This window comes from Aulonocara sp. 'chitande type north' Nkhata Bay, linkage group LG18 (genome assembly GCF_057382095.1).
Source record: "Aulonocara sp. 'chitande type north' Nkhata Bay isolate Kocher_YH1m ecotype deep benthic linkage group LG18, A_spYH_male_GT1.1, whole genome shotgun sequence".
Classification (NCBI taxonomy): Eukaryota; Metazoa; Chordata; class Actinopteri; order Cichliformes; family Cichlidae; genus Aulonocara; species Aulonocara sp. 'chitande type north' Nkhata Bay.
Window position 1 is genome coordinate 21,032,206 of NC_141361.1, and position 10,669 is coordinate 21,042,874.

General features: G+C 39.3%; 1 protein-coding gene across 1 annotated transcript in view; it reads left to right on the forward strand.

The window, feature by feature from the left end:
* Positions 1 to 10,669, forward strand: part of LOC147308469 (uncharacterized) — a 29,277-nt gene that overhangs the window by 17,945 nt on the left and 663 nt on the right. Inside the window, exons 24-46 of the mRNA XM_086271466.1 lie at positions 64 to 170; positions 311 to 494; positions 584 to 655; positions 883 to 990; positions 1,145 to 1,363; positions 1,520 to 1,684; positions 2,410 to 2,577; positions 2,779 to 2,922; positions 3,853 to 3,963; positions 4,099 to 4,277; positions 5,495 to 5,558; positions 5,787 to 5,861; positions 6,021 to 6,128; positions 6,580 to 6,687; positions 6,960 to 7,031; positions 7,252 to 7,380; positions 7,582 to 7,689; positions 7,966 to 8,121; positions 8,215 to 8,322; positions 8,450 to 8,587; positions 9,674 to 9,790; positions 9,975 to 10,163; positions 10,314 to 10,597. Coding sequence (XP_086127592.1) covers positions 64 to 170; positions 311 to 494; positions 584 to 655; positions 883 to 990; positions 1,145 to 1,363; positions 1,520 to 1,684; positions 2,410 to 2,577; positions 2,779 to 2,922; positions 3,853 to 3,963; positions 4,099 to 4,277; positions 5,495 to 5,558; positions 5,787 to 5,861; positions 6,021 to 6,128; positions 6,580 to 6,687; positions 6,960 to 7,031; positions 7,252 to 7,380; positions 7,582 to 7,689; positions 7,966 to 8,121; positions 8,215 to 8,322; positions 8,450 to 8,587; positions 9,674 to 9,790; positions 9,975 to 10,163; positions 10,314 to 10,597 — 3,113 coding nt within the window. The remainder of the gene's footprint in view (positions 1 to 63; positions 171 to 310; positions 495 to 583; positions 656 to 882; positions 991 to 1,144; positions 1,364 to 1,519; positions 1,685 to 2,409; positions 2,578 to 2,778; positions 2,923 to 3,852; positions 3,964 to 4,098; positions 4,278 to 5,494; positions 5,559 to 5,786; positions 5,862 to 6,020; positions 6,129 to 6,579; positions 6,688 to 6,959; positions 7,032 to 7,251; positions 7,381 to 7,581; positions 7,690 to 7,965; positions 8,122 to 8,214; positions 8,323 to 8,449; positions 8,588 to 9,673; positions 9,791 to 9,974; positions 10,164 to 10,313; positions 10,598 to 10,669) is intronic.

Genomic DNA, 10,669 nt, shown 5'->3' on the forward strand with positions numbered 1-10,669 from the left:
CTGTATTTGTTTTTCTGGAGTGTTTAAAGCCAAATCTCTATTGGTTGCTTTTGTTACTTGAAGGTGCCAAGGGTGACATAGGTGACCCAGGATATGGTGGTCCTCATGGAGGAACAGGTGGGCCAGGACAGGATGGACGAGATGGCATTGTGGGAGAACCCGGGCCACCAGTGAGTCTATATATTAAAGTCCAGTATTGTGCATCATGTGACAAATCTTTTAAAGGTCTCCGCTCAAAGACACTGCATATGTAAAAATGATCCACTTTGATACTCTTTTCTACACTTTTGATCATGTTGTGTTTTTTCAGGGCGATGGTTATACAGGATTACCTGGTCCTAAAGGTTACCCAGGTCTTCCTGGACCTAAAGGATTTCCTGGACAAGCAGGTCCCCCGGGTGATGGTTTACAAGGCCCCAAGGGAGAACAAGGACCTAACGGAAATCAGGGACTTACTGGCATACCAGGAATTCCTGGACGACCAGGACCTCCAGGTCAGGTTTCTCACGATTTGTCATTAAGAAAAGTGTCATGGGATTTAAAAACAAACAAACAAACCACAAAAAGCTGTATTTGAATACAGGAGAAACACAGAGATGCTGTCCTGAAGGTGAGATTGGTCCCCCTGGTCCAAAGGGTGAGCCAGGTTCACCAGGTAAGTCTTGCAGGTGCTAATTATTTATTTAAAAATGTTCACATGTTTCATCTGGAACACTAAATTTAATCAGAAATCTAGATTAAAAAAAATGTCATTAATAAATTGTTTAGTGCTTTCTATTTATAAAGCTTGTTACTTCATTATTTTCAAAGTTACACAGAATGGACCCTACAGTTACTACTACAAGTGATTTGTTTTGTTTTATTTTTTTTGGCCTCTTATAGGGATTCCAGGTCAGCCAGGGAGCAATGGTCCTCCCGGAGAGCCAGGATACCCAGGCACTAAGGGCATGAAGGGAGATGATGGTGGAGTTCAGGGGACTGGACCACCAGGTAATGGCTGTAAAAACAGAGCATTTGTTGAAGCTTGTGGACCATCAGTTATTCATATAGTAGGGACTATTCCTTAAATCTATTAATTCTAAAATAAAAAATAAAAAAAAAAGAGGTTTTTTTTATGCTTATAAATCTTTCTTAATTATAAAAGGACCTCCAGGTTTAATTGGTGAACCAGGTGAACCAGGTTCCAGGGGAATTAGTCTAGAAGGCCTTCCTGGCCTTCCTGGTTTTCCTGGACCACCAGGTAGGAAAGGGCCTCCAGGAGATGTCCTCCCAACCAGGCCAGGTGCAACTGGCATACCTGGCCCTCCTGGGAGTATAGGCTATAAAGGACTCCGTGGAATTCCTGGAAACCCAGGAATACCAGGTAAGATTAACTTAATCTGAACTCAAACAAATCTCTAACAAATGGGATTCATGGCCTGTATTACAATAATATTCAAAAGAACAGAACAAAAACAATGTGCTTTGCATTAGTTCTGTACATTTAGATTAGTTGACTGTTGGTCTTTTGCAATTACAGGCCCACAAGGCCAACCTGGACAACCAGGCTATAAAGGAGAGCCAGGGGTCGATGGTGACCCCGGAGTCCCTGGACCAATAGGCCCACCGTGCTCACAGTGCGAACTCATCGGCCTACCCGGACCCCCAGGACCTCCAGGAAATCCTGGAGTGAGGGGAATACCAGGTGAGCAAACTGCAGCTATACCCCAAATCATGGATAGTCACGTCTTTTTATTCATATCTACCTTATCTTCCACAGCTTTACAAATACAAGTACAATTTAAAACTTTACATTTGTTTACACTGAGTACTTCAATTTTCATATCAACATGAATATCCCACACTATTGTCACGATAAATAGTATATTTGTTTTGTTTTTAGCATATAAACAGTTTGCAAAAACTTATTTAGTAAAAGTAGAAACGTAAAGCAAAATACAGGGCAATGCAAAATTGCTTCGCATCTGTTTAGTTTCACTAGAAAAGAAGTTGGATGAAGTACAAATCCCATTTCTGCTCCATATGTTAATAATGATTATTTATCTAGTTTCCTTATTGATATAAATTTCAATAACAACAAAAAATATAAATACAAAATATATTCTCTGTGTGATATAAAACTGATCATATATTTTATATCGACACGTCAAAGACAAATAGCTGCAGTTTGTGGACTGTAATATATAAAGAAACATGGAGTAACACTAATTTTAATACTTGTTTCATCTTTTAATTTTCAGATGTTCATAAGTTGCTAATCTAACAACACTGACCTCTGGTGGCCAGTATGTCCATACATAAGGAGGAACAGTCAATCAACTTCTGTGTCAATATATGAGTATATTCATGCTCATTTATCCATGTCATCTAACCATATATTTTGTCACTGAATTTTATGACGTTGAATAGGAAACACTGGGCAGATAGGTCTGAGAGGCGATATTGGTCCACCTGGACATGGATGGAAAGGATCAAAAGGTGTTCAGGGTCCTCCTGGTTTACCAGGACCAGCTGGACCAACAGGCTCCACTGGCCTCCCAGGAGATCCTGGAACCGATGGGTGGCCAGGACAGAAAGGTCAGCCGATGGTATCTTATTGGATAATTATTTAAAACCTTATAAGCATTTTATAAAATTCAACAAGTAATTCCATTCAGTTTCCAAAATCCAGTTTGTTTACTTATACATTCAACAGCTAGCTGGTAAGCAGCATGCTTAATTAAATCTGTGAACCTCAGTGTGCTGATTAAAGCAAGGTTTTCTGTTCAATTTCTACAGGTGAAAGGGGGTATCCTGGCAGGGCTGGAGCCAGAGTTTTTCCAGGTCGCCCTGGACCTCCTGGACCGAGAGGTAAACAGGGTGAAAGGGGCCTTAATGGCCGCCCAGGTTCCCCAGGGTATCCAGGACCAGATGGTAATAAAGGTAAGTCTGTAAATGTGTTGTGTCTCTCTTATTTTCCTAACCTAAACTTGTGGGTATCTTAGCCTTTTGTTCTTTATTTATAATAATATTTATTATTATTATTATTATTATTATTATTATTATTATTATTATTATTATTAAATATTTGATCAAAAAGCAGAATATTATTATTATTATTAGTTGAAACAATCAAATATATTGAACTATGTACCTGTACTATTCAAACTCTAGACAAGTCTACGACAAGCAAAACACACGTATTCTTACGAGTGAAGATCCTCTAAAGGAATTTGGTTTGCAGGAAATTTTTCTGTTTAGTAAATTTAAAAATGCAGCCATTAGAAATAAATATATACTAAATATAGCACAGTTTCCTGTTGGAGCCTTGACCAGGTTGTATTGTACCATTTCTGACAAATGGTGGAAATATCTGACTGTATGTAAAGGAAAACACAGAAATCAGGCACTAGGCAAACTTTTAAGATGGAGTGGAGTGTAATAATGGGAAGCTGTCTTCTCTGTTGGGTTCAAATAATTATGCTCAACTTTTTTTACTTACTATTATTGTTGTTTTATTAGTCTGGAGAAGCTTGATTTCTCTTCTGTTTTTTTGTTTTCTGAGATTCAAATGTGATGGTCAGAGGTTTGTGAGTTGAGAGTTATGGCTAATATCAAAATACCTATTTTTGTATGTTTAATCTACTCTGATGTGCTTGTGGCTCCTGTTCACAACAATGATCAAATAATTTAATTCACTTTTATCTATATAGTGCCAAATCACAACAGTAGTTGCCTCAAGGTCCTTTTTATTGTAAGGTAAAGACACTTGGAAGTACCAAATGTAGTCTTTTTCTTTAAGTTATTTTCTCTCACTTCTTGTGTACTTTATGGAAGAAAATGGCAAGCATTTCATTTCTGTTGTCTATTCAGGTTTACGGGGAGACCCTGGAGATCCAGGAGTGACAAGTCCAGTGAATATAAGGAAAGGTCCACTGGGTCATCCAGGAAGGATGGGGCTACCTGGCGCGCCTGGACTTCAAGGTAATGGAGTTTTAATTTAACCTGCATAAGTCTTTAGAAAACAGCTTTATTCTTCTTTGGTAGAAAGACTGTATAGATGGACAGTGATAGACGGTGCAAAACTAAACAATTAGCAATTTGTGATGTAATTTATAGGTCCAAAGGGCACATGGGGAATGCCAGGTGACTCTGGACCTGATGGATGGCCTGGTCCACCAGGAATTAAGGGTATCCCTGGAGTTCCAGGCAGGTCAGGAAGAGCAGGACCTCATGGAGACCCTGGGAATAAAGGTTTCATTGGTCCCAGAGGATATCCTGGGAATGATGGAGATCGGGTACTCAAGTCAATTCAATTTAATTTATGTAGCGTCAAATCATAGCAGTGACCTCTAGGCATTTTGTACAGTAAGGTAGAGACCCTGCACCAATACTGTGAAGTTATTGTCTGCATATTTTGATCACAGCAGTGTAAATATATATATGTATGTATTAGTGCTGCCAATAGATTCAAAAAATTAACTCAATCTCACAATTTTCTGTAATTAATTGCGATTAATTGCAATTACTTGATCAATAGCCTGGTTGCAATTACAAGTTTGTAACAGACATTTATGCAATATAATGAATATAATGAAGTAAATGCAGAATAAACACAAAGAATGTATGCTTAAATTTAAAGAGAATTTGAATAGTTTTCTTCAATCTTTTAACACAGGCTCTCTCCTGTGAAATACAACTTAAAAAAATTACTAATAGGTAAGTATACGCTAATATATAATATATTAGTGTATACTTACACTAATGTATATTATTATAATATAATACTATATTCTAGTATTATAGCACTGATGTATAGCGAGAGAGAGAGAGCCTTCATCAGGAACTCGATGGGGATGTGGCGGACAACACTAGAGGCCAAAGCCAATAGCAGAAGTCACCATCAAGTGCGGGATCTACCAAGGAGATGCTCTGTCCCCACTGCTGTTCTGCATAGGCCTGGACCCCCTCAGTGAGATGACTGGCTACGCATACTGACTACGGAATGGAGCAGCTGTCAGCCACCTCCTGTACCATTGGCTGGACAAAGCTGGACTGAAAGACAGCATAGAGGCACTAATCATGGCAGCACAGGAACAAGCTCTGAGCACAAGATCCAAAGAGGCTGGGGTCTATCACACCAGGCAAGACCCCAGTTGCAGTCTTTGTAAAGATGCCCCTGAGACAATCCAGCACATAACAGCAAGGTGCGAAATGCTAGCTGGCAGGGCATACATGGAACGCCATTATCAAGTGGCCGGCATAGTGTACAGAAACATCTGTGCTTAGTATGGCGAGTGGCTCCAGCAGATCTCAGGAACAACATCGGAGATCTCTGTCCAGAAGAGCGCAGTCCTAGGAACGGCTAAGATACTGCGAAGGACCCTCAAGCTCCCAGGCCTCTGGTAGAGGACCCGAGCTTGAAGGATTTAAATATTGTGCGTTTTTAAGTGGAATTATTCAGACTTACAAATGCTGGTGTTAAATTATTGGATTGTATTGATGTATGTTATAGGGAGATCCAGGGCTTGTGGGATATTCAGGTATTCCAGGGAGACAAGGCTTTCCTGGTGCCAAGGGTAATTATGCATTTTTTATTAAAACATACTAAATAGCTGATTTAATTTAGCTACAAACAGTGGGAATTTTATGTAGAAACCTCGGTAAAAAACGCAGAATCAGTGCAATAAAAAAAAAAAAAAGATTTAAGTACATTGTCACTGCAAATATGGTCAAGAATGTAGCCCAGTCTCTCAGTACAGTCTCATTTTGTTATGTATTTATTCAGTTATCCAAATCTCTTCCAGGTGATCCAGGACCATCTTATGGACAACCAGGTCCACCTGGACCCAGAGGCATCCCAGGAGAGAATGGCTTCAGTGGTAAATTAAAGTTATTTTTCAAGCCCCCCTGCCAAAAAAACAATTTATACCAAATCTTAAAAAAACAAAACAAAAAACTTATCCTACAAGATATATGGTAGTTTCATTGGCTAAATAAAGTTTGCATACAAAACCAGAAAAAGCTGATAATTTCTTTAGCACCTCGAGGGATACCAGGAGACCCAGGTGATCTGGGACCCAGAGGAAACCCAGGACGACCAGGACCATCAGGCATTCCAGGAGAACGAGGAATACAAGGAAGACCAGGTGATCCCTATAGGTTTGATTTTAGAACTTTCTGGATGTACTTCAGCAGCACAATTAATAAACTGATGTTTCCAATGTTTACCTTATTCATAGTTTGATTCAGGAGAAAAATAAATTTCCCCTTGTCGTTAGCTTTTTTTTCTCCATCATTAAAGGGAAGAAATAATTCTGTGCAAGTAACCATTTCAATTTTGTTCTCACATAAAATATTGTAAATATGTAATGTGTCAGCCAGAAACTGGATTCAGTTGTATAAAATCTTTGAGTGTATTTAATTTAAAATAATTTAATCTGGATTTAAATTTAGCTCCTTTAACATTAATTTAATCTACAATAATAATCAGTTTCTGCAATTTAACACTTGATTTTATTCCCTCAATTAACATTGATTTGTTTCCTATATATGAATGCTTGTTTGAGCTCTTTTGTGTATACCTATGTATACGTACAGGTTCCCCTGGACCCCGTGGTCCACAAGGCCATCCAGGTCTTCCAGGTTTTCCCGGTGATGAAGGAAGTGTGGGACTACCAGGCCCCCCTGGCCGATATGGGCCCCCAGGTACAAACATAATTGTCTCAATCCAAGAGTTTAGATGTGTTCATATTGTTTAATAATGAAGTAAAACATTAAAAGGGTTATGAACATTATGAACAGATTTGCTTTCTTCATTTATTTGTTTGATCATATAGCATAATATATCATATAATAATTAATTATATGTAATAATAGAATACAAGATGGAAAAAAAACTGAAACAAGAAGCATGATTTTGCAATCATAGGACCAAACAAGACAGTTTACACATCATCACACTGTGCTTGTTATGTTAGGGCCCCCTGGACCACCAGGTCTAGATGGACTGTATGGGCTTACAGGTCCAAAAGGGATGAAGGGGGCAAGTGGTAAGAGAGCATTATATAATATTATTTCTTTTCTATGTCTTTTAGGACTGTAGGAATTTTGTCGCCGTTGGGTGCCAGTCGTATAGCACATTATTTATTGTTACAATTAGTAATAATATGTGTAGTTGCTAATTTTTAAATTGTTTTTCTTGATACACAATCAAATGTGAGCACATTACAATGTGATGCTATGTTTTATATGTACTCACTTATAATACAGGCATAGATATCCCTGGCCCTCGAGGACCAGATGGTTTTCCAGGAGTCAAAGGGGCCAGGGGCTACCAAGGACCTCCAGGAACTACTATTCCTGGGACTAAAGGCCAAAGGGGCCCACCAGGGAATCCAGGTATCATGACTTTTATTTGTAACAGTTCTGTCTGCACTAGATACAATTTTGTGTCAGGTTGTGCCAGGAAGAGCATCTGGCACAAAAACTGTCAAATCAAACATGCAGAGCGACTATGCTACTATGGTGACCCCTATTGAATAAGGGAGCAACTGAAAGTAACTTTTTATGTTGCTAAGGGTAGATTGTTTTTTCTTTTAGGCCTCCCAGGACTCCCAGGTGAACCTGGTTACCCTGGTATAATCTGCCAAACACCTTTGCAGGGACCTGCTGGAGGTCAAGGATTTGAAGGACCTACAGGACCCCCAGGTATGTGTGTATGCTGGGTCATATTTAATTTACTTTTCTCTACTTTATTTCATTCTTATTAAACCCCCTCCTGGGGTAAAAGGGAAAATATACAATGAACAAACAAAGCAGAGGGTTATTCAATACACATCATCACTATCACAAAAGGAGAAATAAGTAAATGCAACTGTCAACAAATGACCCTTTTGAATTGGATGGTGCTTTGTGCCTATGTAACTGTGTGTATGTTTGCCACTAAATATATTTATACATATTTCAAATTTTTAATTTTTTTAGGTCCTCCTGGAGAACCTGGGATACCAGGCTCCAGCCTTTTGTTCAAAGGAGACCCAGGACCAACTGGCCCCCACGGCTTACCAGGTGTTCGAGGAAGAAGGGGCCTACCAGGACCACCTGGACTTTCTATCCACCAAGGCCCTAGAGGACCTAAAGGTACAAACAAAACAATGGTCAATAGACATCATCAGTAACTTACAGTGCAGCTATCCAACTGATTATACTCCAAATGTTACCACACTTTGACAGGTGAGCAAGGTCCTGTTGGTCTAATGGGCCTACCTGGACCCAAAGGTCAGCTAGGTGCCCCTGGGCCCCAGGGCCCCAGCGGAGAAATTGGCCACCCTGGAAATAAGGGTAAGTTGTACTGTAGACAAGAAACTAAAATATACAAGACTTCACAGTTCAAAGCAAAATAAATTGATTTTTTTTAAAAGTTGTAATTGTTCCTATAGTAGATGTACTAATCAATTTTTTTTTCTAGGTGTCAAAGGTGCTCTTGGTGACTCTGTCAGTATATTAACAGCTACTGCTCCCCCTGGACCTCCAGGTCCTCCTGGTAGCCCGGGATGTGTAGGATTCCAAGGTGTCATGGGTTCCCCTGGTATTCCAGGTCGTAAAGGTAAACCTAATGTAGTCTTTGGACAGTTATAAGTGTATATTTCGTTTCTGTCTGTCCAACTTGAGTATTGTACATGTCTTCATCCACTCTTTATTTCTTTATATTTTACAAGGAAATATGAAATAGGTGTGAAAGTACAGTCCAAGAGGAAAAACCATAGTTTGATTTGTCTTAGGTAAACTTCTTATTTCTTCAAATTAGATTTCTAATTTCTAATTCCTTGAAATCTTCAGGAATAGTTTTCCAGGCTTCTTAAAGGACAGTCAAAGGTCTTATTTTGTTCTTTTTTTTTTGTTCTCTGTCAAGATTATATTGAGGTCCAGGCTCTGAGGAGTCCAGTCCATGACTGATAGTGTTCAATTATGTGTTTTTATAAGCAGGTATGCCTATACAACAGATGCTTTTCAGAGGGTATTGTAAAACTCTGATGGTGCTTCTCTGTGTTCATAGTTCCGTTTATGCAGCCCCAAACCACGAGAGAGCCTGTTTCAGGGCCTCTGTCAGGTCTTTACTGTATTTTTTTAATTTCTTAAGGATATGAGTTGTATAAAGCGCTTTGAGTGCTCGGATAGATTAGAAAAGCGCTGTATAAGAACCAGTCCATTTACCATTACTTTCAAATACTCTTCATCTGATGTAGTGTTTTTAGCCCTGCCAGTTCCTCCTTTGTCCTCTACTTTTCTACTTACCTCAAATTTTTTTAAGGCATACTGCACATCATGTTGAGATATGACAGTTTTTGGCTACAAGTTCGTTGGGAATCACCTTGTTGGTGTTAAAATATATCCCCAGTTAAATTGTGTTATCTTTGGCATTTCTCATAGATTCAGATAATGAAATTGTAACAAATAGCATGATTTTGTAACAGGTTGCTAGTAACATAGTGTTTTAAAATTACAATTGAAATTTGGGTCTTTGGTTCTAAGTTGTCTGCTATGTGTTGACAAGTCTGCTATGTGTTTGAAGCATTTTTATGCTTTAATGTTTTATAGGTCAGTGTAAAGCGGCTTAACAGCCAAACAAAAAAATCCATACTCCTGTATACATGGCTGTATTTACTCATTTGCTTTTATCTGCATGTTTCAGGGGAGAAGGGTCCGGTGGGGTCTGTGGGCCTTCCTGGTATAACAGGTCCTCCTGGTCGTAATGGTCCAGCTGGAGATCCAGGAGATGTTGGTTTGCCTGGATTTCCTGGACCTCAAGGTAAATATTCATATTTTCTAGATAGCTCACTAAATTAGTGTGGAAATTTCCTGATAAAATTTGGAAATTCACTCTGGTGTACTAATATGAATAATATAGCTCTGATATGCTTTTTTTTGATCCTCACTTTGATGCTTTCTTCACCTAATACACACGCTCTTTGTTCAACCACAACAACTTCAAGGTATCCCAGGTCCTCCTGGTGACCAGGGTCAGCCAAGCTACAGGAGGATATTGAATGCTGGATTTCTGTTAGTTATACATAGTCAATCAGTTGAGGTCCCACAGTGCCCAGCAGATACCACTCAGCTTTGGGTGGGACACAGTCTCATTTACCTGGAGGCACAAGAAAAGGCTCAAACACAAGATCTGGGTAAGCATCCGCATAAAATGGTCATTTTGCTGATTTCTTGAAATGTATTCATCCCTGGTATATAGAAATTTGAAGAAAAATTTAAAAACCCTTCCTTGTCTATATTTTATAACATCTATTTTTGTTTTTTTCAATCTGTTTTCCTTGCAGGCCAGCCTGGCTCCTGCCTCCCTGTTTTCTCCACCATGCCGTTCTCCTATTGTAACCAAGCTGCCTGTTCTTATTCTAGTCGCAATGACAAATCCTATTGGCTCTCCACAACTGCTCCCATACCCATGATGCCGCTATTTGGCCAGGATATTGTGTCCCATATCAGCCGTTGTGTGGTGTGTGAGACCATTTCACCTGTGGTGACTTTTCACAGCCAGAATCATACATTCCCTTCATGCCCACCTGGATGGAGGAGTTTGTGGGTGGGATACTCTTTCCTCTTGGTAAGTACATTAAAAAAATGTTAAAGTGTTTCAAAGGAAAACTTCTGTTAACTCCCCTCACTGTGTACCTGC